The sequence below is a fragment of the Actinia tenebrosa genome, unplaced genomic scaffold, assembly GCF_029948245.1.
Source record: "Actinia tenebrosa isolate PJP-AT-01 unplaced genomic scaffold, QUT_ActTen_1.0 PGA_scaffold1__47_contigs__length_23844297, whole genome shotgun sequence".
NCBI lineage: Eukaryota > Metazoa > Cnidaria > Anthozoa > Actiniaria > Actiniidae > Actinia > Actinia tenebrosa.
This window is the reverse complement of record NW_028292578.1, coordinates 6,286,871-6,313,630: the sequence shown is the minus strand read 5'-3', so window position 1 is coordinate 6,313,630 and position 26,760 is coordinate 6,286,871. Positions and strand designations below refer to the sequence as shown.

General features: G+C 37.9%; 4 protein-coding genes and 1 long non-coding RNA gene across 7 annotated transcripts in view; 3 read left to right on the top strand and 2 right to left on the bottom strand.

The window, feature by feature from the left end:
• Positions 1-3,461: 3,461 nt before the first annotated feature.
• On the top strand, positions 3,462-4,658 carry LOC148909757 (uncharacterized). Its single transcript, XR_016120307.1, has 3 exons — positions 3,462-3,702; positions 4,130-4,162; positions 4,280-4,658. It is a non-coding gene; the product is annotated as an uncharacterized LOC148909757 (long non-coding RNA).
• A 1,915-nt stretch (positions 4,659-6,573) lies between these two features.
• LOC148909756 (uncharacterized) lies at positions 6,574-15,530 on the top strand. The gene is made up of 7 exons (XM_089033076.1): positions 6,574-6,751; positions 6,852-7,704; positions 8,780-8,877; positions 9,109-9,323; positions 9,933-10,230; positions 10,359-10,451; positions 15,443-15,530. The coding sequence occupies exons 2-7, from the start codon at positions 6,990-6,992 to the stop codon at positions 15,491-15,493; spliced, it is 1,470 nt and encodes a 489-aa protein (XP_088889202.1). The 5' UTR covers positions 6,574-6,751; positions 6,852-6,989; the 3' UTR covers positions 15,494-15,530.
• Positions 15,531-15,660: 130 nt separating this feature from the next.
• On the top strand, positions 15,661-18,780 carry LOC148909755 (uncharacterized). Of its 2 annotated transcripts, XM_089033149.1 has the most exons (4): positions 15,661-16,201; positions 16,402-16,595; positions 16,724-16,887; positions 17,079-18,780. In XM_089033149.1, the coding sequence occupies exons 1-4, from the start codon at positions 16,186-16,188 to the stop codon at positions 18,259-18,261; spliced, it is 1,557 nt and encodes a 518-aa protein (XP_088889275.1). In that variant the 5' UTR covers positions 15,661-16,185; the 3' UTR covers positions 18,262-18,780. The 2 variants fall into 2 exon arrangements, with proteins under 2 accessions (XP_088889275.1, XP_088889274.1); XM_089033148.1 differs by having other exon boundaries at positions 15,661-16,595.
• LOC148909754 (uncharacterized) lies at positions 18,522-21,707 on the bottom strand. 2 transcript variants are annotated; one of them, XM_089033151.1, is made up of 3 exons: positions 20,432-21,707; positions 20,006-20,152; positions 18,522-19,923 (listed from the first exon to the last, which is right to left on the bottom strand). In XM_089033151.1, the coding sequence occupies exons 1-3, from the start codon at positions 20,445-20,447 to the stop codon at positions 18,587-18,589; spliced, it is 1,500 nt and encodes a 499-aa protein (XP_088889277.1). In that variant the 5' UTR covers positions 20,448-21,707; the 3' UTR covers positions 18,522-18,586. The 2 variants fall into 2 exon arrangements, with proteins under 2 accessions (XP_088889277.1, XP_088889276.1); XM_089033150.1 differs by having other exon boundaries at positions 20,006-21,707.
• A 5,050-nt stretch (positions 21,708-26,757) lies between these two features.
• LOC148909753 (uncharacterized) overlaps positions 26,758-26,760 on the bottom strand; it is a 1,383-nt gene continuing 1,380 nt past the window's right edge. Inside the window, exon 3 of the mRNA XM_089032962.1 lies at positions 26,758-26,760. This exon is cut by the window's right edge and continues 695 nt beyond it. The gene's annotated coding sequence lies outside the window, so the exon portion shown is untranslated.

The following is a 26,760-nucleotide window of genomic DNA, read 5'->3' as shown; positions in this document are numbered from 1 at the left end:
TTCCTGTTTAATTTAATGTCCTTTAAACAGAGGGCCCTGTAAAATACCCAGCTTGGCTGGAAAGCAGTTTACCTGCCCTACCTATTTGCGGTACTTGAAAAACATTGGTCCGGAATATTGCCGGTTTCTCCTTCGTGTCAGTCATTTGTTTCCATTGGTGTTTAGGATGATTTAATGTAAGACACATTTGATAGTTTCCTAATGAAACTTTAAAACGCCTATACAATGCATGGGCCTTTTGAAGTTGGATACTATCACATAATTGTGGAGGTCAATTTAGACGTGTTTTTGTAGAGTCCAAGTTAGGTTTTATCGATATAGAGTGTCATTAAAGTTTCTTTAAGATCTCATAATGTTTCAAATACTTGGTGCTGTAGAAAAGTCGAAGCATGGATATATGAATATTCTATTCGTGTATATATGAATATGCATGGATATTATCCAAAGGCCCATTATTGTATCTAACACATTACTGCAAAGTACCAGGACCTCCATTTAACGGACAGTCCTTCACGGCCACCATTAGCAGTTTTTTTTTTTGTACCCGAACCCCCTTTCACCGCATGGGCAGTTCGTGACGGTACGTTCTAACATTTTACCACCGACGTACTTTCACAATGTTTAATGATGAGAATAAGATAACTTGTACTTATAGAACATTTATCTTGCACGTAATAAAAAGAGATAGAAATTAGTACTTTGTGAAAGTCGTGCGGTTTTCTGGAAGTTTACTGTGTACCCATTCACTCTTTTTAGTTCCTATTCTTTATATCTTTTTCTTTGAGACTGGCGTGAGTCTCGTTCTCTCTGATAACGTCGCTTCCGACACAGATAGGGATTGGTGAATTCGTACTCGCCACCAAAAGCCCCTCTTCTGTTGTCTCGAGCTGAAAAAAAGGCCCTCAAGAGATCATCATTTGCGTAACTACCATACGTCGGGTACGCGACGCCCGCACTTAAGAAGCGCAGCGCCATTTCAAACCTCCTCAAAGAAGGTTCAGGTAGGTCTTGTACTATCCCACGGGGATAAATTCCACGAACGTCAATTAGCAATCTTTTGAAAATATCTATCCCATAGCAGTCAGCAATAATTACGCAATCTTCTGAACGCACGCCGGCTTGAAGACGTTCCAGTTGGTTTATTAGGAAATCTCTCCCATTTTCCCAGTAATGCTGACGGATTGCGTCCACTCGTCCATCATCCAGAGGTGATTCTTGAGTGTCAAATCCCATAAGTCTAGAACGACGTCTTGACCCAAGAGAATCCTTGACACTCCTGAAATGTAAAGAATTAAACAAGACGTTGTCATCAACGAGCGTCTCATCTCTATACAAACCGTACACTTTCAGAAGTTCTGCGTATCCCAACCCATCACCGTCAGAAGGATCGTCTTCTGGAAAACGAATCGCAATTTTAAGATAAGTGCTGTGGCGATCTTCTTGTGCTCTCAAAATATTATCTGTAAACCTCCTGTTCGCGTCTGCCATTGAATCCATCGCCGTTGCAATTTTTGGTATCATTCGAACGGCTAAAAAATGAGGGGGAAATTGGAAAAGTTAGTTCTACCATCACAATATATGTAGTATTGGCAGCACATTCACTAAATAGTCTACTAGAGTAAGCCGCTACTGTATAGTACCTTGTCGCCATGACACGCGTACTTGTTCAAGTATGGGATAACGGTGTACACACCACAGAACTCGGACGATTTCCCTCAAGTATGGAAGAGAATATCCAAGCCCCTCAACATTTCTTAATTGCAAGATTACATCATGAGTATTCTTTTCCACGACATGTCCATATTCTTCGATCTGTCTAGCAAGTTCCAAGTGCTGTAGAAATGAAAAGCACTCCTCGTTCTCCTTTACCCTTTTAACGATCAAACGCATATTTTCCTCCATAGCCTCAGCTCCTTCACCTGAAATACTCGAAAGGATGCTGGTCGACAAAATCAGTTGATCACAAAAGTTTCTAAATTTCAAATTTTGGAGTTCATCCAACATACCTGAGTCTACTTCCGCTTGCGCACTTTCCAGTACGCGGTCTCTTTGTGGCAAAGGTCTTACCAGAACCCTCGGTTCAGCGCTACTTTGCTCAGCGACGGATGTTTCTGAAACAAAGCTAGTTTGCGAGTCAAAGTTGTGCTCTTGTTCAGACAAAACCGTTTCACTACATACCTGAGATGACTCTTCCACTCGTTGGGAATCATCATAATGCGGTGCAGCAACTTCGTTTTTAAGTTTGGGTAGCAAGAAGATCGTTTCAAGATTTCTCTGCAAACGGGCTTGCCATAGCTGCGCTTTCTGGTCCAAATTGAACAATGCCATCATGCATGTGCCTTCGTAAAGTCCAATGACTTCAAACCTATAATCTAAATACAACCTCAAAGCGGCGTGGTTCTTGAAAGAACCCGCAACTAACAGCCATGCCACTTTAGTGACTGGTCTTTCGTCAACCAAGAGATTAAGTGCTTCTAGTCCGCATGCTAATAGCATATCCCCGACAGCCTTACCTTTCGCACTTGGACTTCTCACACAGTACTGAAGTTCATAAAACGCCTTTCGAGAGGTGGAGGTCAATTCTTGCACCGCAGATTCCATCCCAGGAAAGCCATCGATGTTTTGACCCACCACAGACCGTTGCAAGAAAGTTAACAGCCCAGCTGGTAATTTAGTTTCGCGATCCATAGCCACGACCGAAATTCTGTTTAACCCATCGCTGTTGGCTGGCATTAAATATAAGTAGATTAGTCGTTTTTCCTGGAAAGTATACACTGAAATGTATATTTGGGAATCAACTATATCTTGCTTGAGTTCGCATCCCTATGCTTTATGGTTCAATAAAATTGCCTACCTACCTACTATTCGACCCACCACCTCATGGAAAGCGTTGATATTAAGACTGGACAGGCGGGCTTCTGATTGGTCGAGCAAGCAGCTCAGATTATCCTCAGATATCAACGCCGAAAAGTCATCATGGAAAACCTATAATAGCAGTAGCTGACGATAAATTTTTGGCCTAGAGCCCGTTCTATCTATCATACGGAATAAAAACGTGGTTAAGAGAAATCTAAAAAAGCCACTCCAATCAAAAAGATGTCTTCCGTTTCATCTTCCACGCCGACCCCACCCTACCCCTGTGAGAAGCCCGTTTCCGTCCCAATATCGATTAGAACCTCGATTACATGTTGTCACCTCACGTGCATGTCTTTGGAATGCGAAGGTAAGTTGAAAATGTATAAATTTCTGTCTTCCAAATGTAGTACGATTTATTCTGTTTTGATGGGATTCGTTCACTCTAAAAGTATTGCATTCCATGCCCATATGTTCCTAGCATTCGTTTTCTTTGAAGATATTACGATAGAAAGCGTTCTTTTAAGTAGTTCGCTTACTTGATCTCGCTCATATATTTAGAATTGAATGTGGTATAATTAAGAAAGCTAGAACTTCAATACAGCCTACCTGAACATCAAATGCACAATCCTCCATCTCATTTATCATTGTCATCATCGACATTTTCAGATTTGTATGGTATGTGACAAAAAAAGAACAATAATATTTGCAAGGTTCAATAACGCCGAAGTTTACAAGAACGATATGCATTTATGACTCAAAACGAGGCTCATTCAAATTATTCATTACTTACTTTTTGCAACTTACATTTGTTTTCTTTCAGAAACACGGCCATGTCTAGACAAAGTGGTATGTACTGGCATCATATATCGAAATCGATTGTTGGATTGTTTTTTTCTTTCAATTTTTCTTTTACCTTTTGGGAATTTTGCTTTCTAATAAGCGTTCAAAAGTCCTATTGCTTACTATCAATCACGTTACTTTTTTGGAGTTGACTGGGGGGCAACCAGCGGATGCTAAGTCAAAACACATCAAAATGAGTCCTGATCAAGCTATTGTATTTGACTATTTTCACGACATCAAACCAGAAAACAAGAGATCAAAACAGCCTCCAGAATTCTTCAAGCCATCAAAAAAGAGCTATTAATGGAAGTGACGTCTATTCATAGCAACCTATTCGACATCGCGCGCAACATCCCTAATCCCAACGTGCGAGTACTCTCATGCTGAATTAATGACTGAATGTTCACATTCTTTTTTCTTATTCCTTCCTCAGAATATGACGATATGAACGGGGGGGAGAAGATCGGTAAGCATTATGTTTCTTGCGCGTGCGTTTGCCTAGCAAACAATACGTAATTTTTTTTCCCTCGGAGATGATGATAAAGGCGTCTCAGTTTTTTTCCTTTCTTACTTTCATCATAAGACGTAGACCCGCCTCCCCCACCACCAGGCAAAGGAACCAGTAAGTTTTTACGTTTGTATAGTTTTTTTTTTTTTTACTTCATGTATGCTTTGCATGTGCTCGTGCGATGATCTACATGATGATAAAGGCGTCTCAGTTTTTTCCTTTCTTACTTTCATCATAAGACGTAGACCCGCCTCCCCCACCACCAGGCAAAGGAACCAGTAAGTTTTTACGTTTGTATAGTTTTTTTTTTTTTTACTTCATGTATGCTTTGCATGTGCTCGTGCGATGATCTACATGATGATAAAGGCGTCTCAGTTTTTTCCTTTCTTACTTTCATCATAAGACGTAGACCCGCCTCCCCCACCACCAGGCAAAGGAACCAGTAAGTTTTTACGTTTGTATAGCTTTTTTAAAATTTCATGTATGCTTTGCATGTGCTCGTGCGATGATCTACATGATGATAAAGGCGTCTCAGTTTTTTTCCTTTCTTACTTTCATCAGAAGACTTACACGCGCCTCCCCCACCACCAGGCAAAGGAACCAGTAAGTTTTTACGTTTGTATAGCTTTTTTTTTACTTCATGTATGCTTTGCATGTGCTCGTGCGATGATCTACGTGATGATAAAGGCGTCTCAGTTTTTTCCTTTCTTACTTTCATCACTAGACCTAGACCCGCCTCCCCCAGCAACGACAGGAAGAAGTAAGTTTTTACGTTGTTAAAGTTTTTAATTTTTTTTATATCATATTTCACACCACCTAGAGTTTACATTACAGTTCTACATTTTTTACAAAAAAGGTTTACAATACAATAAGTTTATACAATTACATAATAAAACTCATAAATCGGGAAAGTATTTTTAATTTTTGGCAAGTCTTTGAAGGCATGCGCTCTTGAACCGGAAGTCCAAGGAATCCTGGTCTCAAAAAATGGATTATGCAATGTTGTTACGTAATGCTGGTAGAAAAGAAAAACATTCGACATCGCAGCCTTACGATCGACTTCTTTTCTTTTCTAGGGCGCACTGGATACTGTTACAAATGTGGCGGCCGGGGGCACAAACAGGCGGCTTGCCCGGCCGCCACTGCACACGGTAAAATCAATTGTTCAATAGCTGATAGGCCTACGTACAGATCCAAATTTGGTTTTTGAACGCAGTATCGATTGATACGTTATTTTTAACTCGATTTGTTTTCCTACATAGACGCTTCCAAGACCTGTCACAGGTGCCGGGGGAAAGGGCACGTGTCAAGAGCGTGCCCTTCCCCGGCCAGAAGGCCACGCGTAAAAGGTACTAAGGCTAATAGAATAATTTCACTGAAGAATCCCGTTTCCTTGAATATGTAGCACTTTACTTACTTTCTGAACTGCAGACTCAACACGTCTTTTCTTTTCCTTTAAATCCACAGGCCACACCTTCAACATTAAAAAGGCTTTTTTTAACTTTTGATGGATGTATCGATTTATTTGTTTGTGGGGATGGTGGCTTGTGCAAGGAGCACGTCGTGCTTCGTTCACAGGCAGCGCCCAATGTAGAGAATGAATGAATGAACGAACGAAAGAACGAACGAACGAACGAACGAACGAACGAACGAACGAACGAACGAACGAACGAACGAACGAACGAACGATATGCATAGGAAAGGAAAACAAGGAGGCGCGCGCGATCGATGAAAAATGTGTTCTAATGCCTTTTTCCATCCTTTTTTTTTTTTCTTTCTTTTTTTTCTCGCATTACGGAGAGCGTTATATTGATCTTGAATTTAAAAAGGAATTAATTATTTAAAGTACTGAATGTATTGTATGAAGGTTTATACTTCCAATATGTTAATGATGATGACGTCAGGTAAGGCATTTGAGTGTTTCTGTTGTAACTAGTAATGCGCATCACTCAAATCAAGAAATATTTCACCATTCAACTATTTACTTCATGTACAGTCAGTACAGAAAGAGTATTGCTTACTATCAATCACGTGACTTTTTGGAGTTGACTGGGGGGCAAACAAAATAAATAAATGAATATACACATTTTATACACGCATCTCAAAATCTCGATACGTTTAACAAGCAAGCGGTTGGCTGGGGGGGGGGGGGGGGGACAACTAGCGTATGCTAAGTCAAAACATATCAAGATAAGTCCTCAAACTATTGTATTTGACTACTTTCACGACATCAAACCAGAAAATAAGAGATCAAAACAACCTCCAGGATTCTACAAGCCATCAAAAAATAGTTATTACCGGAAGTGACGTCTATTTGTGGAAGGGTTCATTTCGGGCTCCCTGTGGTTTCAGACATATACCAGTCTCGCGCGGTCAGTGCTACGTCACACAGTTTGAAAAATGGCGGACGAGGGCTAGAAGGAGCTCTTCCAAAACACTTCTTTTTCTCCCTCCCTTCTCCTTCTGGCTCTAAATTAGAGGCCAGAAGAGAGAGGGGAGGGAAAAGGGCACCTTAGGACAGAGAAAGAGCCAAGAAATCTTCAAAAGGTTAGGACGAAAAAGCCAGTTCTTTTCAGGCCGCGTTCGGCTTTGCCATTCAAATGGCTCGACATTTCTCACCTCGATATATCGCTTCCTGTCCATACAGAAATCCAGCGATGCCATTGGCCATCTCCATGACCACCGAAAACGACGCTACCATTTGCACGGCTCTTCTCGCGGCGAACTTGCTTCTTCATCCTCCTTCGTTGGATTCCTTCAACTACAGCTCTCTACATTTTAAACCATGCTCCCGTCGAACCTGGTAGAATACGAATTTTCTGACAGCGACAGCGACGTTGAAGAAAGCGATGGCCAGGAAGATTTCCTCGGACTGAACAACGCTGACTCCTTCCACGTGCTTCAACAACAGTACGAGACCGCGAGAAGAGCCATGCATTTTCCCACCACTCAGACAGCTACCTCAGAAATGTACCAGCTGCCTTCTCCAAGCCCTATTAGCTTCGAGGACACTGACCAGGATGCACCGCCTAAAGTACACCCCACCACTCGAACAGCTGCCTCAGAAATGGACCGGCTGCCTGCCCCAAGCCCTATTAGCTTCGAGGACGCTGACCAGGATGCGTGGCCTAAAGAACATTCCACCACTCAGACAGCTGCCACAGAAATGGACCTGCTGCCTGCCCCAAGCCCTATTAGCTTCGAGGACACTGACCAGGATGCGTCGCCTAAAGAACATTCCACAAGCCAGAAGACAGTTGCACGCACAGAAATTGACCTTCCTGCTCCGTCTAAGGGTCATCCCTCAAGCCCTTCCCAAGCAAGCCACTTGACCACCGGAAAGACCAAGAAGTATGCGGTAGACTTCAAACACCTCCCCACCACCATGAAAGAATTCCTTAAAGAGGTTAACCTGTACTTTACAAAGCCGATAAATCTTCAGAGGCAAAAGCCTCCTGTTGCCGAGTCCACCTTTGCCAAAGCTCAAGAAAGACTTTTGTGTGAGTAAACAGTCAGCTTATTTGATACATTATGTATAAAATCAGTGCTCGATGCACTCATCATCTTTACTAATTTTTTTGGGGGGGGGGTGGGGTCACTTTTTAAAAAATAATATACTTTTGAATGCATTTTTTTAAATACATGAGTTGAGATTAGCATTCGGGGTTGGTAGGCATTGGCAAATGAATACATAACTACAGTGGGCAATTCCATGACATTTGGAGACCAAATTAAAGTTTTAAGTGTCTGTTAAGTCCAGATGGAAATTGTTTGAATGGAAATGAGACATTCTCTAAGATTAGTCATTAGTCATTAATACCTCATGTTAAAAGGACCAATAAAAATCATTTGTTATTGTGGATTTACTAAGCAAAACATTGTGTTGCGGACATGACCATAAATTGTTTTGGACATGACATCTTTGGGAATGTTCATTTCTTCCACCCAAAACCTGTCTATTTGGGTCTCCTGAGCGATGAAAATCAGTTGAAACATTCGTTCTGTTTTCCAATAAGTGTCTGGGATTAAGAAAGAAGTGATATAGATCGATTATTATGACATAGAGGGCAAAAGACTAAACAAGTTAGAATTTTAAAACCAAAATTATCAACTTTTCAATCCAATTGTGTGTCAAAAATTCTTGAAAGGTCAACAACAAATGAAATTATTACTAATAGATTTTTTTAGGATATTCTCTTTTCTAATAAATTCCTTTGGAGTAAGATGATCTGGCTGAAACAAGCTGATGTTGACTATTGAAACATTTCAATTTCTCATGTGGAATTGCCCAGCATAGGCATGACTGGGGTGGAGAGTTACCTTGTTTAAAGATAATTTATTTTTGAATCAAATTTTTCATACATTAGTGTCGTGATTAGTATCGGGGGAGGGGGGTGGGGCTGGTTGAAATGAATACATAATATTGACATGACTGTAAATTGAAGTGGATTGATATCTCGCGTACAGAAAGGGCGGAGAAAATGAAATGATCATCCACATGGATCTGTTGTTTTTGGTGTGTTGTGTGACTATGCTTTTTGTTAACATTGGGTCTTTTCGACTCTTTCTCAACAGGCTTTCTTGGCTTTGCCAGCGAGGTGCTTTCTTTAAGATTGAGCCCTGACCTGTTCATAAGACTCAATGTCATTGAAAAGTACCTGACTTACCTCAAGGTGAGAGAAAGTAAAATTGTCTAGCATTCAGTTCTTTTGTTTAGAAATAGTCATGACCCGCCCAGCTCTACGTACATACATCTAGGGGTTTTTTTTTTTTTTTTTTCATCTTTACAATATTTTTTTACAACATTCATATGCATACATTTATAGAAATGCATCTAGGGTTTAATTGGGAAATTTTGGGGGCATATATCGATACTAAGACTGTTAACATTGACCTTCTTCCAGGTGGAGAGGCGTTTGAAGGCCTACACAATGGCTAACCACGTAGCGGCTCTTATCTACCCAGCCAAGTTTATACATGCCGAAGATTCGCCTGACTTTACGGATGTTGGGGTCATCAAAACGCTACGTGCTCAAGTGGCTTGCTTGCAGAGGGAAGGACACAGAGAAAGTGCTTCGACAAAGGAGGACCTGATGGAGAAGAACAGTTGGCTTGAGTGGTAATGATGATGATGATGATGATGATAATAATGATAATATAATGAAAACTTCAGTAAAATTTCAGTTTTACATTGATGAAATGAAAGGCTTAGAGCTCAAAACAAAAACAATGATCTTAAAAATTAGAAGAAATGAAAAGACTAAAAAATCATTACCTATAACAAGGATGATAATAATATTCATGATTAATTTAGTATTTATGTCACAGGTGGATCGATGAAATTATTATTTATTGATATTAGACGTGGGGGGGGGGGGGGGGGGTGGGGGGGGGGAGAGGTTTTTGGAGTGTTTCTCCTGGTTTCGCCTGTAAATGAGCAAGCGAGACCTAAGTTTCTTTTCAGACGAGCATAATACTTTACCTCAACTAGAATAATCATTTCTTTGGATATTGTTATTGGTTGACAGTAACTGTGCGGTGGTTATAGGGATTGTTTTGGATTGAGATGGATGTGAACTGTATTATTGACTGTATTATCTGCAGCTTTTTTGATTTGATTTTTAACATAGATGTTTAAGCACTAGTTGTTTTTAACAGATCTTAAAATACTCCAATAGCTAGCCAATCCAGATCTCCCTAATCCTTTGTTGTTGTTTTTCCAATTCAGGGACGAGGTTGTTGCCAGCTTGGCACGACAGAGGGAGAGGGTGGAGATGGCAAGGACGGAGAGAGCCAGAGCCGAAGAATGCGCTGACCTTCTGCTCATTAGTCTGTATGTGCTGGTGCCACCTTCCAGGGCCTGCGAAATCCGGACATTACAAATTCTTCCCCAGGGATCGAGCCTCACGAGCCCTGAAGTGGCTGGCAAGAACCTCGTCGAGCTCCAAGAGGATGGAGGTGTCAAATTTCGATTTCAGAAGTACAAAACCGTCAAAACCTACGGCTCAGATACCACTATTTTGAAGGTAATGCAATGCCACAATCTGTTTCAGATCGATCAATCATAATAATAATAATTGTGGTTTCATTCATTCATTCATTCATTCATTCATTCCTTCCTTCCTTCCTTCCTTCCTTCCTTCCTTCCTTTCAGAATGACCATGAACTGAGCAGCATCCTGGTAGACTATGTCAAAAATCACAGGGCAAAGCTGATCACGGAGGAGAGTGGTGACTTTCTTATCGTGGTAAGTGATGCAATCATAATTCATTTCCATTTCCAGGCATGACAATCAAGTCAGGAACAAACGACGTTCCGAAGTGCCGGAAGACATTAATTGATTGGGATTGCTGGGGATTGTTTGGCAAGGAGTGCACCCGGTTTAGGCCGGTGACTACCATTATTTGGTGAAGGGTGGTGACTTCGTGACTTCGTACCTCCTTTAGGGTGGTAGAATTTTGTTTTTTGGCAATGAAAAGAGAGAACCCTAACCCTAAAACCACAGGAAACCCTCAAATTGTGAAAATTCTACAATTTTACTTAGGGTAGTAAAAAGTGAAAAACACCCTAAACCCTAACCCTAACCCTAACCCTAACCCTAACCCTAACCCTAACCCTAACCCTAACCCTAACCGTAACCCTAACCCTAACCCTAACCCTAAGGTTAGGGTTAGGGTTAGGGTTAGGGTTAGGGTTAGGGTTAGGGTTAGGGTTTAGGGTTAGGGTTAGGGTTAGGGTTTAGGCTGTTTATTCACTTTTTACTACCCTAAGCTAAATCGTAGAATTTTTACATTTTGTGGGTTTCCTGTGGTTTTAGGGTTAGGGTTTAGGGTGTTTTTCACTTTTTACTACCCTAAGTAAAATTGTAGAATTTTCACAATTTGAGGGTTTCCTGTGGTTTTAGGGTTAGGGTTTAGGGTGTTTTTTCACTTTTCACTACCCTAAATAAAATCTTAGAATTTTATCATTTTTATGGGTAACCTGTGGTTTTAGGGTGTTGTTTAGGGTTAGGATTAGGGGTTAGGGTGTTTTTTCTCTTTTCACTACACTAAGTGAAATTTTAGAATTTTCTCATATTTATGGGTTTCCTTTGGTTTTAGGGTTAGGGTTTAGGGTATTTTTTCACTTTTTACTACTCTAAGCAAAATCGTAGAATTTTCACATTTTGTGGGTTTCCTGTGGTTTTAGGGTTAGTGTTTAGGGTGTTTTTTCACTTTTTACTACCCTAAGTAAAATCTTATTGTTTTCACATTTAATGGGTTTCCTGTGGTTTTAGGGTCTTGGTTAGGGTTAGGGTTAGGGTTAGGGTTAGGGTTAGGGTTAGGGTTAGGGTTAGGGTTTAGGGTTTTTTTTCTTTTTTCACTACCCTAAGTGAAATTTTATATTTTTTTATTTTTATGGGTTTCCTGTGGTTTTAGGGTTTTGGTTAGGGTTAGGCTTGAATTGTAAGTGGTAACCCTACCTTTTGTCCCAGGGGCAATCATGTAAGACTTTAATGTATGGATGTTTTCTTGTGCTCTTTATGTAGCTCATTGTCGGGAATACCCACCCGTGATGTTTCAGTGACATCTGTTGAATATTCAATTAGATAGAGATCCTCAAACTTAGGGTTGCCAGTGTGGGCACTTAGAAAAATGTCGTAGTTGTGATATATGACTAAGGTACTCGATCAAATCCCTAGAAGGGAATCATGTAAGGCCTTGATGGATGGATGTTATCTTGGGTTCTTCCTGTAGGCCAGCGTCAGGACAACACGTCAATGAAGTTTGAGTGACATCTGTTGAATATTCAATGAGATAGGCATCCTCAAACTTGGAGTTTCCAGTCATGGCACTTAGGAAAGGTTTATCTTGTGACAATTAACCTCAATACCCTACTTTCACCCCAGAGGGAATCATGTAACCCTTAATGCCTGGATGTCATGTTTTGATGTACTTGTAACCCACACATCGGACTACCCACCTATAAAGTTTGAGTGACATCTGTTGAATATTCAATGAGATAGCCATCTTCAAACTTAAGGTTTCCAGTGTTTCGTATTTCTAACCCTAACCTCCAGGGTATAGGGTAAGGGTCTAAGATATAGGGTTTAGGGTTAGGGTAAGGGTCTAAGATATAGGGTTTAGGGTTAGGGTAAGGGTATAGGGCAAGGGTGTAAGATGTAAGGTAAGGGTGTAAGGTATAAGGTAATGGTGTAAGGTAAGGATTTAGGGTATAGGGTAAGGGTCTAAGATATAGGGTATAGGTATAGGGTAAGGGTGTAAGATGTAAGGTAAGGGTGTAAGGTAAGAGTGTAAGGTAAGGGTGTAAGGTAAGGGTGTAAGGCATAAGGTAGTGGGGTAAGGTAAGGATTTAGGGTGTAGGGTAAGGGTATAGGGTAAGGGTGTAAGATATGAGGTATAGTAATAGGGTATAGGATATACGGTATAGTGTAAGGGTAAAGGTATAGGGTAAGTGTATAGTGTAAGTGTATAGTGTAAGTGTATAGTGTAAGTGTATAGTGTAAGTGTATAGTGTAAGGATATAAGGTATAAGGTATAGGGTATAGGTAATGGTGTAAGGTAAGGGTATAGGGTATAAAGTAATGGTGTAAGGTAAGGGTTTAGGGTGTAAGGTAAGGCTCAGGGGCAAAGATATAGGGTATAAGGTAAGGGTGTAAGGTAAGGGTGTAAGGTAAGGGCGTAAGGTAAGGGTTTAGGGTAAGGGTATAGGGTAAGGGTGTAAGATATGAGGTATAGTAATAGGGTATAGGATATACGGTATAGTGTAAGGGTATAGGTATATGGTATAAGTATATAGTATATAGTATATAGTATATAGTATATAGTATATAGTATATAGTATATAGTATATAGTATATAGTATATAGTATATAGTATATAGTATATAGTATATAGTATATAGTATATAGTATATAGTATATAGTATATTAGGCTATAGTATATAGTATATAGTATAAGTATATAGATAGTCTATATAGTATATAGTATATAGTATAGTATATAGTATATAGTATATAGTATATAGTATATAGTATATAGTATATAGTATATAGTATATAGTATATAGTATATAGTATATAGTATATAGTATATAGTATATAGTATATAGTATATAGTATATAGTATATAGTATAGTATATAGTATATAGTATATAGTATATAGTATATAGTATATAGTATATAGTATATAGTATATAGTATATAGTATATAGTATATAGTATATAGTATATAGTATATAGTAATAGTATATAGTATATAGTATATAGTATATAGTATATAGTATATAGTATATAGTATATAGTATATAGTATATAGTATATAGTATATAGTATATAGTATATAGTATATAGTATATAGTATATAGTATATAGTATATAGTATATAGTATAGTATATAGTATATAGTATATAGTATATAGTATATAGTATATAGTATATAGTATATAGTATATAGTATATAGTATATAGTATATAGTATATAGTATATAGTATATAGTATATAGTATATAGTATATAGTATATAGTATATAGTATATAGTATATAGTATATAGTATATAGTATATAGTATATAGTATATAGTATATAGTATATAGTATATAGTATATAGTATATAGTATATAGTATATAGTATATAGTATATAGTATATAGTATATAGTCTATAGTATATAGTATATAGTATATAGTATATAGTATATAGTATATAGTATATAGTATATAGTATATAGTATATAGTATATAGTATATAGTATATAGTATATAGTATATAGTATATAGTATATAGTATATAGTATATAGTATATAGTATATAGTATATAGTATATAGTATATAGTATATAGTATATAGTATATAGTATATAGTATATAGTATATAGTATATAGTATATAGTATATAGTATATAGTATATAGTATATAGTATATAGTATATAGTATATAGTATATAGTATATAGTATATAGTATATAGTATATAGTATATAGGGCAGTACAGGTAGTACGGGTAGTACAGGTAGTACGGGTAGTACGGGCAGTTAGGGTAGTATGGGTAGTACGGGCAGTTAGGGTAGTACGGGTAGTACGGGTAGTACGGGTAGTACGGGCAGTTAGGGTAGTACGGGTAGTACGGGTAGTACGGGTAGTACGGGTAGTACGGGCAGTTAGGGTAGTACGGGTAGTACGGGTAGTACGGGTAGTACGGGTAGTACGGGTAGTACGGGTAGTACGGGTAGTACGGGTAGTACGGGTAGTACGGGTAGTACGGGTAGTACGGGTAGTAAGGGTAGTAAGGTTAATAAGGTTAGTGAGGGTGGTAAGGGTTGTAAGCGTTGTGAGGGTTGTGAGGGTTGTGAGGGTGGTGAGGGTGGTGAGGTTGGTGAGGGTGTTAAGGGTTGTAAGGGTAGTAAGGGTAGTAAGGGTTATGAGGGTGGTAAGGGTGGTAAAGGCAATAAGGGTAGTGAGGCTAGTAAGGCTAGTAAGGCTAGTAAGGCTAGTAAGGGTAGTAAGGGTAGTAAGGCTAGTAAGGCTAAGGGTAGTAAGGGTTGTAAGGGTAAGATTGAGTGAAAGGGGTTGAATAATAAATGAATTATAGCTGTCATTCAAAACAGGGGAAAGCTGGAAGGCAATAGTTTTATTTTATTATTTATAGTTCATCATAAAGCCTATGCTCTGGGCATTACCTCTTAGAAGTTTGAATGATATCCGTTTATTGTTAAATGATTTATAGAGGTTATGCTAAATAAGGGGAAGCTGTAAAGAAACACTTCTATGGAGTTATGCATAGTTCATCATAAAGCCTGTACTCTGGACACTACTTCGTAGAAGTTTGACAGATATCTGTTGATTATTCAATGATTTATAGAGGTTATGCATAACAGGGGAAAGCTGGGATACTTCTATAAGTAATTCATACTACATCCTAAACCCCACCCCAACCCTTGATGTATGGATGAATTAAATATCATTTGCATTCATTCATGTTGTATTTAATATTATTCACATTCATCTTATGTTATAGTATAACCCTCACCGTCACCCTCACCCATTGTTGTATGAATGGATGAAGAATATGATTCGCATGCATCCAAAGTTTCTTTTATTTGATCTTACATAGTATACATAGTGTACACTGATCTTATATGTAATGTACATCTTACTTACTCTATACATGCACTGAATCATGACTGAATAATGATGGAATAATAATAATAATAATAATAATAATAATCTTTAGTGAATCAGAATATTGATGTCTTCAAAACAGCCTCAGAAGAACATGGAATGAAGGAATGAACTTATAGCATGAATTATTATTATTATTATTATTATTATTATTATTATTTTTATTATTGTTATTATTGTTATTCTCAATAGCTGGATGAAACTCTTGGCTGATGAAACTCTAGAAATAAATAAATAAATACAAAACTATAGTTGAAGTAATGAATGAGGTACTTCCTTGTCAATAGTAAATAATTCTACAACACTAATATTGTTTAATGATAGCGGTCAGTGTTTGTTGGAGTTCGATGATACATGGAGGCAGCTAGCTGAATTGATAGTCCAATTTAATACTTTTAAAATAATTATCATTAGCATGGTTTAGTATTGTTTACCTAATATGTATTTACACTTTGTTCTTTTCTACTTTGATGTAAAGTGTTTATGTCTTATGCAATAGAGACCTATTATTGTTATTACAATAGGCCCTTTGCAGCTAGTGGTCACGTGCTTGGATACCGCTTAGCAACACAAAACTGGAGAGCAAGCCTTCCAGTAAACAAAAGTTGTAATAGGTCAAGCACGCGTGGTTTTATACGATAGTTTCATCGTTCAAAACGCTTAATCCTTTTGCCCTATCTACAAACACAGTAAGATAATCTTAAATTCTCTCCTTTGGACTCGATTTTTGGTTCGAAGTAACGATATTCTTCGCGTTATCGCGAAAAAATTGTCACCGCCGGCCCGCTCGACGGCTGAAAAACATGGCGACTTCGCAAGGTATGTACTTCAAAACTCTCCTTTTTTTTGGTTTCTTTTCAATTATTGGACTTCTAAAATCTCTAAAATAACAGTTTAGATTGTGAATGGTGATCGATTGTAATTGGACGGCATTTTAATGGACGATTTGTTTATTTTTTGTGAGAGTGATTCCACGTCTAAAGTCAAGACTAACCCATGTTTACATATATTCGCTGTAGATGTTAGAACTCCCGACGAGCCATCACATACCAAGAAAAATTCTTCGTACCATTGTTGTGTTCCCTTGTGTAACGGAGATTCTCGATATCATCCTGATTTAAAGTTTCACCGCTTACCAGGCCGTGCAAGGGATGAGCAATTGAAAAAGGAATGGCTGGTGAAGATACGAAGAGATGTGGGCCCACACTTCAAGGTATATAGGAATCTAACAATATCAATGCACAATACGAATTGCCTGTGGATCTTTAAAAAACTGTAATGAAGATAAAAATAGTTGAATACAGTTACATTGTTATTAAAAGGACATTTGATTTATAATAGGTTAACAAAAGTACCAGAGTGTGCTCAAAACACTTCACTGAGGAAGATTACAATCCTCCCACTGATTCTGGACGTCAGTTGCTAAAAAGAGAAGCTGTACCATCAATCTTTGACTGGTCAACCAAATCCAAAGCAAGAAGAAAGATAATTCGACAAGTAGATAGGTAATGAATATCACATATTTCTACTTCAATACATTTCATTTAGACTTGACTGATGGAATTGTACTTGATGTTTATTTTGGTTTAAACCAAAATAATTTTATAATTTTAATAATTTAGTCTTTTATAATTTTTTATTTAGTGTGAACTGAGTGTGAACTGAGTGTCATCATAATTTCAAAACCTTTTTACAGAGACACTCAGACAGATGAAAGTGATGACAATGAAGATAATAGTCCCAGCACTTCTACAACCTTCAGCATGGATGACCTACAAGCACAAGTCCAGTCACTCAGAGCACAGTTCCAAGATGCACAAAAGCAACTTGAACAAAGTAGAAATGAAACTGCAGCTGCCCTCACTGAAATAAAAAGGGTTAAAGTTGAAGCTGCAAAAGAAATTGAGGACATTAAGAGGCAAGCTGCAGAACAATTAGCACTTAATAAATTTGGGCTTGAGAGATTTGGCACAGACAATGAGATCATAAGATTTTATACAGGTTTCCCATCCTATTTACATATTCAGTTCTTTTTTAAGTTTTTGCAGCCATGTGCTGCACAAATGACATATTGTTATGCCTCTGGAGAAAGAGAAAGTAGACCAGACTCAAGAAATATGCTTCTTGTGGATGAATTGTTTATGTTTTGTGTACGCCTCAAACTAGGTCTATTCGGACAGGATTTAGCTCATAGGTTCCGAATACATAAATCGTCAGTTTGCAGGAAATTGATCACATGGACTAATTTTTTGTATTTTCTTCTTGGTAGTCAAGTGATCTGGCCTTCAAGGCAAGATGTTGATAGGTTTATGCCAGAAGGTTTTAAAAAGCTTTATGCAAGCACACGTGTCATTTTAGATTGTACAGAGATTTTTGTTCAAACACCTACCTCCCTACTACTTCAGTCGCAGCTTTATTCTAGTTATAAGAGTAATACTACACTCAAGGGTTTGATAGGCATTACCCCTAATGGAGCTATTAGCTTCGTTTCTAGCCTTTACACAGGGGGGATTAGTGATAAGGAAATCACAAGGTGCAGCGGCATTCTAGATTTGTTAGAACCTGGTGATTCAGTCATGGCAGACAAAGGGTTTGACATTGAAGATTTACTTAGGGAGAAGCGGATAGAGTTAAATATTCCTCCGTTTCTTGAAAGTCAGGAACAATTCTCTGCCGCAGATGTTCAAAAAACAAAGACACTAGCAAGTCTTAGAATTCATGTCGAGAGGGCAATAAGAAGAGTCAAAGAGTACCACTTTTTTGATTCAGATGTGCCATTGTCCACTTTAGGTTCAGTCAATCAGTTATATACTGTAGCCTGCCTCCTTACAAATTTTCAAGGCCCACTTATTTTATCCAATGGTAATAATGAGGCATAGTGTCTGTAAAAAGTTGGTGAATGTATGATTAATGTGGCTTACATAACCCATTAGATAATCTTTAATGCAGGTTGGTTTATCATGTGTCTTGGATTGCTTTTTGTAACTATTTCAATTTGTTTGTAAATGAAAACTCAAAAAAAAAAACTAATGAACAAACACAAAATCTAAATAGCACAAATAAATATAATACTAATATGATAAATATTATATTATTTTTATTAATGACAAATCAATTCATAATCTTAATTTATTTTTTATTATATTTATGTTATCATAAGAAATCTGGCCATGGTTTGAGAACAACAACAAAAATCTTAGTGTATTAATGTAAATAGTAATTGAAGAAAAAACTATCAACTTTGTCCTTTGCTTGCTGGAAAAACACTGAATCAAAATTAATTCTAGAGCAAACAAACAAATTTTCGTCAATGTAACTGAAAAAATCACACCATTCTAATCCTGTGAGTCCAAGCTGGCACTGGATCTGGTAATAATAAATGTCTGTTGTTTTCAGTTTGTACTGGTTAGTGTTCTGGTCCTTGGTGAGATACCTCACATTGTCAAATGATGTTTCCCCCTCTTTAACGACCTTTATTTCTAACAAGTCAAAGGGATTCTGACCATTATTTACGGCATCAAGGTCATAAACTTTCCTGTCTGGGCTACAACCTAGCCATGGGCACTTTGGGTGGACAATCAGCCCAGATGGGAAGAGGTTTACTCTTCCACCCTTTGCATTGCTAGCATAGACCATGGCAGCATGTGGTTCAAGTTCAATGCCTCTTCTCATTGCTGCAGTTTGTACAAATCTGGTGGGGTTTAGCTGATTGACAAGGGTGTCAAAATGTGACACCCGGCGAGCGACAATGCCAAATTTGCTTGCTGTTACCCTTTTTTTTCTGAGCAGGTGCCATACATCACTCTGACTTTGAGTGACTGTTTGCTGCTGCACTCTCAGTGATGACTCTGTTGTCACAGACAATGTTCCAAATATAGATTGTTGACGACTGTCAAGACAGATTGACACATTGTTATTAAATCTGTCCTCTGCACTTGAGAGGGGAAGCTCTGGGAAAGAAGTGCAAGTAAAATCATTTATGATGTAGTCAGTTGACATCTTTTGTTGATATGACAGGACACAGCCTTTTGGGACATTTCCAAACTTGCTCTGTACAAATGGGATATTGCCAAGTTGATCTTGATTGGGCAGAATGGTTGTAAAGAGAGGATAAGGTGGTTGGAAGCCATTAAAGTGCTCTTTTGTGAGGGTAGGATACTGGGTAGATGGGGAATACAAATTACTCTTGATATATCTACTGTACGAAGCGCCAAGTTGGGGTTTTTTCACTAGCACGTCTTGTATTTCTTTTTGTGCGATTTTGGATCCTCTAGGTATGCTCCAACGCTGCTTCATGCTGGTACATGTTAGCTCATCAGGCAATGTCCGATGTCCCAGTTGCTTAAGAAGGGCTAAATAGTAAAGAAGCCCGATCACATGATGGCAGTATCCACCTGCCCCGGCTACACATGAGCACAGCCCAGACAGCAATGTCAAATTGTTGTTCTGGACTGACACCTCTAAAATGTGCGGTGGTTCAGACTTCCTCATTGAGCGGTAACACTTGCATTTAACTCTCACGCACTGGTCGGTATATATCACTAAAAAATTGGAAAAATTAGTGTGAATTGTCTGCCATTCATATCATAATGAAATAGAAAAAACATTTTGGCTATCAAGTACCTTTAACGTCATGTAAATAGCCTGGTTCCGCCATAAATTTGTACGCTTTCGAAGTGCTTGTGCAGCCAGACTTCTCTATAGCGTAGCTCCCTACATCATCGAAGGTGAGGGAAGGAAAGATAGAGATGTCTTGAGTTTCTACTTCATCTAAAACAAAAATAAATATAAAAATATCAGTACGAAGAATTTTTCTTGGTATGTGATAGCTCGTCGGGAGTTCTAACATCTACAGCGAATATATGTAAACATGGGTTAGTCTTGACTTTAGACGTGGAATCACTCTCACAAAAAATAAACAAATCGTCCATTAAAATGCCGTCCAATTACAATCGATCACCATTCACAATCTAAACTGTTATTTTAGAGATTTTAGAAGTCCAATAATTGAAAAGAAACCAAAAAAAAGGAGAGTTTTGAAGTACATACCTTGCGAAGTCGCCATGTTTTTCAGCCGTCGAGCGGGCCGGCGGTGACAATTTTTTCGCGATAACGCGAAGAATATCGTTACTTTGAACCAAAAATCGAGTCCAAAGGAGAGAATTTAAGATTATCTTACTGTGTTTGTAGATAGGGCAAAAGGATTAAGCGTTTTGAACGATGAAACTATCGTATAAAACCACGCGTGCTTGACCTATTACAACTTTTGTTTACTGGAAGGCTTGCTCTCCAGTTTTGTGTTGCTAAGCGGTATCCAAGCACGTGACCACTAGCTGCAAAGGGCCTATTGATTCAACCATCCTTTGATCTAGAGAGAATCAATCACTCATATAAGTAAGCTGCTTCCCCTATTTGTTGTTGTTGTTTGTGCTCGCCTAAATATCAAGACTTCAAAGTAATTGAAACAATAACATTGAGCGAGCCGCTAAGCGCTTTCGAAACAATAACAAATCACTGCTGTTTGTAAATAAATCAAGAACTGGGAATAAATGCTAGCTGGCTACTAAGCGAATCAAAGATATATAAAGTATCCATATCTTAGAATAAATAAGACTCTAAATATCAAACTAGTTGGGTCTTGACTTGAGGCTTCGAAGTATTGATTGTTTGTTTGATTGAGTTGTTTGTTCAAGCGATTCGCCGCTTTAGCTAGTGGAATGGCTGGCTGTTGACCGATAGAAGAAGCTTGATATCAATGTTATCCAGCTCACTGACTGATTGAATGGCTAGCTGTTGACAGAACGAAGAAGCTTGATATCTAGCTCACTGACTGATTGAATGAGCTGTTGTTGACAGGCTATCGAGCTTCATTTCCGATCCACTGTTGACGAAAGGCAGGCTAGCTGTAGGATAGTTAGACCTCGCATCGATCTATTCACTGAAACATTGCGAAACATTACCGAGTATCAGCTTTGCCGTATAAAGCCGTAGCTTGTTTTGTTCGCAGTTTAGAAGCAGTAAAGCCCTTGATGTCAAGGATAATCGTCTTTCGGCAACCTTCACTGCCATGGAGAACCAATATGGAAGTCGAGAAAGCTTGTCCGATGGAGTAAAAGTCTTCTTTAAGAGCGATAAATCAAACAAAGTAGCTTTACTGAGCGCCCTGTTATTGATCTATAAATAACAGTGTCTAGACACGGCCAGACACCGCTAATGGGTTTTTCGAGAAAGCCCTCTCGCTTGCCTAATTGCATAACAGGAGCGTACGTGACCATCGACACGTCACGCGGCCCCAAGCCTGATGTAGAGATAGACAGATCTAGACGCGCGTGCCCAAGTTTAGGCGCCAAAACAACCAATTGTTGGCTTACGGCTAACGGCCCCTTTAAGAACTGATGAAGATAACACAGGAAACCCAACGGTATGGCCCACCGGCGTAGCCTCCTGCTAGATTCAACACTAACTACAAGTGCTTCCACACCCTCCACTCCGCTCGTCGCCTCAAGGCCAGTCGTTCACCAGCCTCTGAAACTTCCCGTGAGGGTGCCCAAACACAGATCAAGCCACCAGGTCTGGCCCTACATGGTAGCACCAAAACTATACTGAGTAAAAGCCCCTATTCATGGCCAAAAAAAAACCCCCCTATTGCTCACCATGCAAGCCCCTCTACACACTTCTTCGTGCAGAGAACCATTGCTGCCCTCATTAGGCTTAATGATGCCTTCAGGCACCTAGTGGCTGATCTCTCCCTTCCCCTTTCTTCGACCAGCGACGAGCGACTGAATCACCTCGATCCCAACCCTCTCTTTATACGCGGCCTATATGCAAATCTCCAATACTATACGCCATCTTGTTTACCACACTTCTTCTGCTGTTCACTTCCTTCCAATACACCCTCCTCTACAACCCAGGTAAGCTTCCTTTATTGTTATTTAGTCCTGCTACACTGCAAACACTCAAAGTCGCCAACACTTTAGTACTCTTTTGTGGGCTTTCCATGCTTCAGCAGTTGCACACTTTCAGTCTTTCTACTCTTAATTACTTTACCATTGTTATATTTATGTTACTTCACCTCAATTACAATGTTTAGCCTTACTTTTGGCATAATATATTGCTATTTTCCAATGCCTACAGCCTAAGTTAACTCTAAGTTTTTGTCTTAGCCACTAGTCATTTCATGTTTTCATTCTTATGACCACCTTTTCAATTCAATCACTTGAATGTGAACATATACAAAAAACATATTATTTTATTATTTTTACAGAATTATGCATTTATTATTGAACTATTTTATCATTCTCACTATCAATAGCAACATAGGGTTGTTGTTTAAGTGCAAACCATTAAGCCCTCAAACACTAATAACTAAATATTACTAAATTGTTCTAATTATCTATTCTTATATTGTCTTATATTGCCAAGTGCTTCAGCTAATTCAACGCACTACTCAAGTGTTATCATGTTTGCATATTACATTGATCTGCTAAAACACGGCCTACACATTTACATTCATATTAACCCCTGTATGGTGGCCCATCCTTCTCATACAAAAATAATGACAACAATGAAAGAAAAATTCAAAGTGAAGAAAAATAAAATTCAAATGAAGAATATAAATAGAGATAAAATAAAAACAATGAAAAATAATATAGAATAAAATTGAGGTTGAAAAAAAAATTCTGGCAATCAGTGATGTTTACACCAGACGCCATTTTGATTTGGTGAGTGAACCGCTGCTCTCGCATACCACTGGCTATGAGAACGTTGGTACGACCCACAAGATTGAATTTCACGGATGATTTCACTATGACAACACTGGGCCAAGCGCTGTCCCATCGTTCTCATTTCAAATTCAAAATCAAATACAAATACTAATGCTTGCTTTTTCTTTCTTTCTTTCTTTCTTTTTTTTTTATTTCCGTTCTTATCTTTATTATTTTTTTTTTTTTTAATTTAATTTTATTTTTTTTTGAACCTCAATTTTGTTTTATTTTATTTTTCATTTTTTTTCTTCCTTTAATCTATATTTATATTTTTCTACGCAAGCCCTGAAGGGACATTTCAGATTTCAGACTTAGGATATTTCAGACTTCGGACATAGGATACTCCAGACTTCGGACTTAGGATATTTCAGTCTTAGGATATTTCAGGCTTGTTCGGACTACCTGTGGACTTCCCCATAGTACAACCTCATTGACAAAATGGAGGAAGAGGTATTTTCTTACTAGCCTCAGCTTTTTTGCCAAGTAAAAAAAATCTATTAAGCTTGGACTGGCACATCACAGCATGTTACAATCACAACAACTGCAGAACGCGGAGAAAAACCCTACAAGTACAAGAGAGAACCAACAAACAACTCCACTCACATACAATACCGTAGCCTGCGTAGCTCGGCTCTGGGGGGGGAGGGGAAAGAGCATAAGGAGGGAGAGCCCTCCATTTTTTACCCACTCCCCTCCTCCAATTTTCCCTCCCCCACCCCTAGGGCCGAGCTACGCAGTGTCAGCAAGCAATGCAATTTCAATTTTGGAATTTACTTATCATAATCTGAAATCTGAAGTTTCTTTTCTGAAGTCTGAAATTCAGACTTCAACCCTGAAGTCTGCATTTTTTAATCAGTGAATGTCAGTGAAGTCATTGGAACCCGGATGTAACCAAAAAGCCGGATAATTCATATTCAACCAGAATTTGAAAGAAAAGCTTGAGTGAGTTTTGCAAAATGTATAAATAAGGCTGGCTGACGCTGGCTGAAGTCTGAAGTTTGAAGTCTGAAATATCCTAGGTTTGAAGTCTGAAATGTCCCTCTAGGGCTTCCATATTTTTCATTTTATTTTCATTTTCATTTCAATTTTAATTAAATTAAATTAATTTTTTTATTTGTCATTTTATTTCATTTCTCACTTTCTTCTTCATTTCATTTTTCATTTCATTTTTATTTTTCAAAGTTATTTTTCTTTACTTTTAATTTTTCTTTCATTTTTGTCATGAACGATGGGCCACCATACACAAGTATTCATGTCTCTATCTATGGATTTTTTAAACTTTTCGGTAATTTCAATAATAGATTGTTCTGTTGATCTGCTTTTTTTTCTGAGTCAGAATTGAAATTCATTCAAAATTTTATCTTTTTAAATATAACCTAATAGTTGCCGATAAACTAGTTTCTCGAATATTTTTGAGAATGTTGACAGAATAGATATCAGTCTATAGTTAATAGGGTCCAAGGTATCTCCTCCTTTAGGAACTGGTGTTACCTTTCAAAGACTCTGGTACAATTCCTTGAACAAGTGATAGATTGAATATTTAAAGCTAATTAAATGGCCCTAACCCTAATTAAATACTTATTATTTTTGAAGCTTTTTTGATACAATGAATTGGAATCCCAATTGATGACTCTTTCGCATCTACATTATCTATTATATCTTGCACTTCATTAGCGAGTATACCTCGGAACAAAGCTATTTAGATACGATTTTTAATGTAATTTGATGGATCTGTTTAGGTCTTAGGAATTTTGTAGTCTTTTTTAGTGGCCCTCTCTTACCTTAGATGTCACGCCAGGCATAAACCTATAAAAAATTGCCACGTTCGCCATTCCTTTAGTTCAGCAGTTTCGCACGTCGCATTAAAAAAAATGGCTGCTCGTCATACAGCTGAATTTTGTGTTTGTCGATATAGAAAGGGAAAAATATAGTAATATTGAATAAATCAGCGAGGAAAAAGACAAGGAAATTGATAAGAGAGACCTTTATGAGGCTATGGACCATTTTTTTCAGGATGACGAAAGTTTTAATGACTTTTTCTTTGTCGAATTGTTGACAAAGTAAAAACAGGAGATGCAAAGTTTTTTCGCTTTATTATGCAAGTTTAACAAGGAAGAACTAACAATTTTGTTTCACCACGGGAAGTGGAATTAGTTTGGATACCTTCACAACATTAAAATTATATTCTTGTGAATATCCTTGAATATTCTTGTGATCCCGATATGCTTTTTATTGATTTATTTTTATTGTATCATTTGGCTTCCACCATATATAATCAGTCAGTGGCTATCATGTATGTCCAGAATACACGAACTGATACGGATGGTAAAAGCTGGTTTACCATCGGTACAGTTGGTGAAAGTAATTAATATGCAAGATTCATGAATTCATTACCAATGTCATCACAATTCAGATGCACGCGTCAATCAGTTCAATTGGTCACCCTTTGGTAAAGCTAGCGTGTTCATATTAGAACTGGTCACCCTTTGGTAAACATAAATATTCATAAGACACCAAACCACACATCACCCTGTTTCAGGGCTTACCATTGGTACCGTTGGTACCGTCAGAGTTAATATTAACTCTGGTACCGTTTCTGCTTTCCCTTCATCTTTCTGCTCAACATTCTCAACAAGTTCATTAACCTCGATTTTTTGAATGTTATATATGTAATTTTGTGGATGTTAAGAACTGTCTGCGGTCGCCAACAATCGAAGACAACTATGTACTCGAGAACGATAAAATATACCGTCTGCTCCCGTAGGAAAACATTATTATGTGTGATGCGCCGTTTTCAAATCACGAAGACACATATATATTCATCGAACACAACTAATACACAAGAAAATATACGATCGGATCCCGTAGGAAAACATTATATGTGATGCGCCGTTTTCAAAACACGAAGACACATATATTCATCGAACACAACTAATACACGAGAAAATATACAATCGGATCCCGTAGGAAAATATTATATGTTATGCGCCGTTTTCATGTTTTCAAATCACGAAGACACATATATTCTTGGAACACAACTAATACACGAGAAAGTATACGAACGGATCCCGTAGGAAAACATTACATGTGATGCGCCGTTTTCAATCACGAAGGCAGATCTAATCGCAGTTCCTTGTTTATGGAAAGGGCTGTCGTCAGAAGACCGAAGGTGATATGCAGCTCGTGATATGCAGCTTGTGTACTTCTTCACACCACAAAGCTTATGTCAGAATGTTTTAATATTAATGCAAGGAAAACCTTATACTCTTCTGTAATATTGTATACTTATACCCTTATGTCATTATCAAATCATGAAGATATATTTCATTACTTCGTTCGCATCTGTGTGTGTCACATAATCTAAAATAAATGTTCTACACTTATTATGTCATAATTGCGCCGTTTTCAATACGCTTTAATGTGCTCACTTTAAAAGATTTCAACAAACGATTACTTCTTTTATTACGTGGGTAAAATTCAGGTTTTCATTTAACGTTTTAAATATTTACAAAATTTTCAAAGGAATTAAGAAAAAATCGTCTTACTGCCAAATAACCCAGTGTTATACATATAGATATGGTATCACTTTCTCGTAAACATATCTCAGACTTTCTC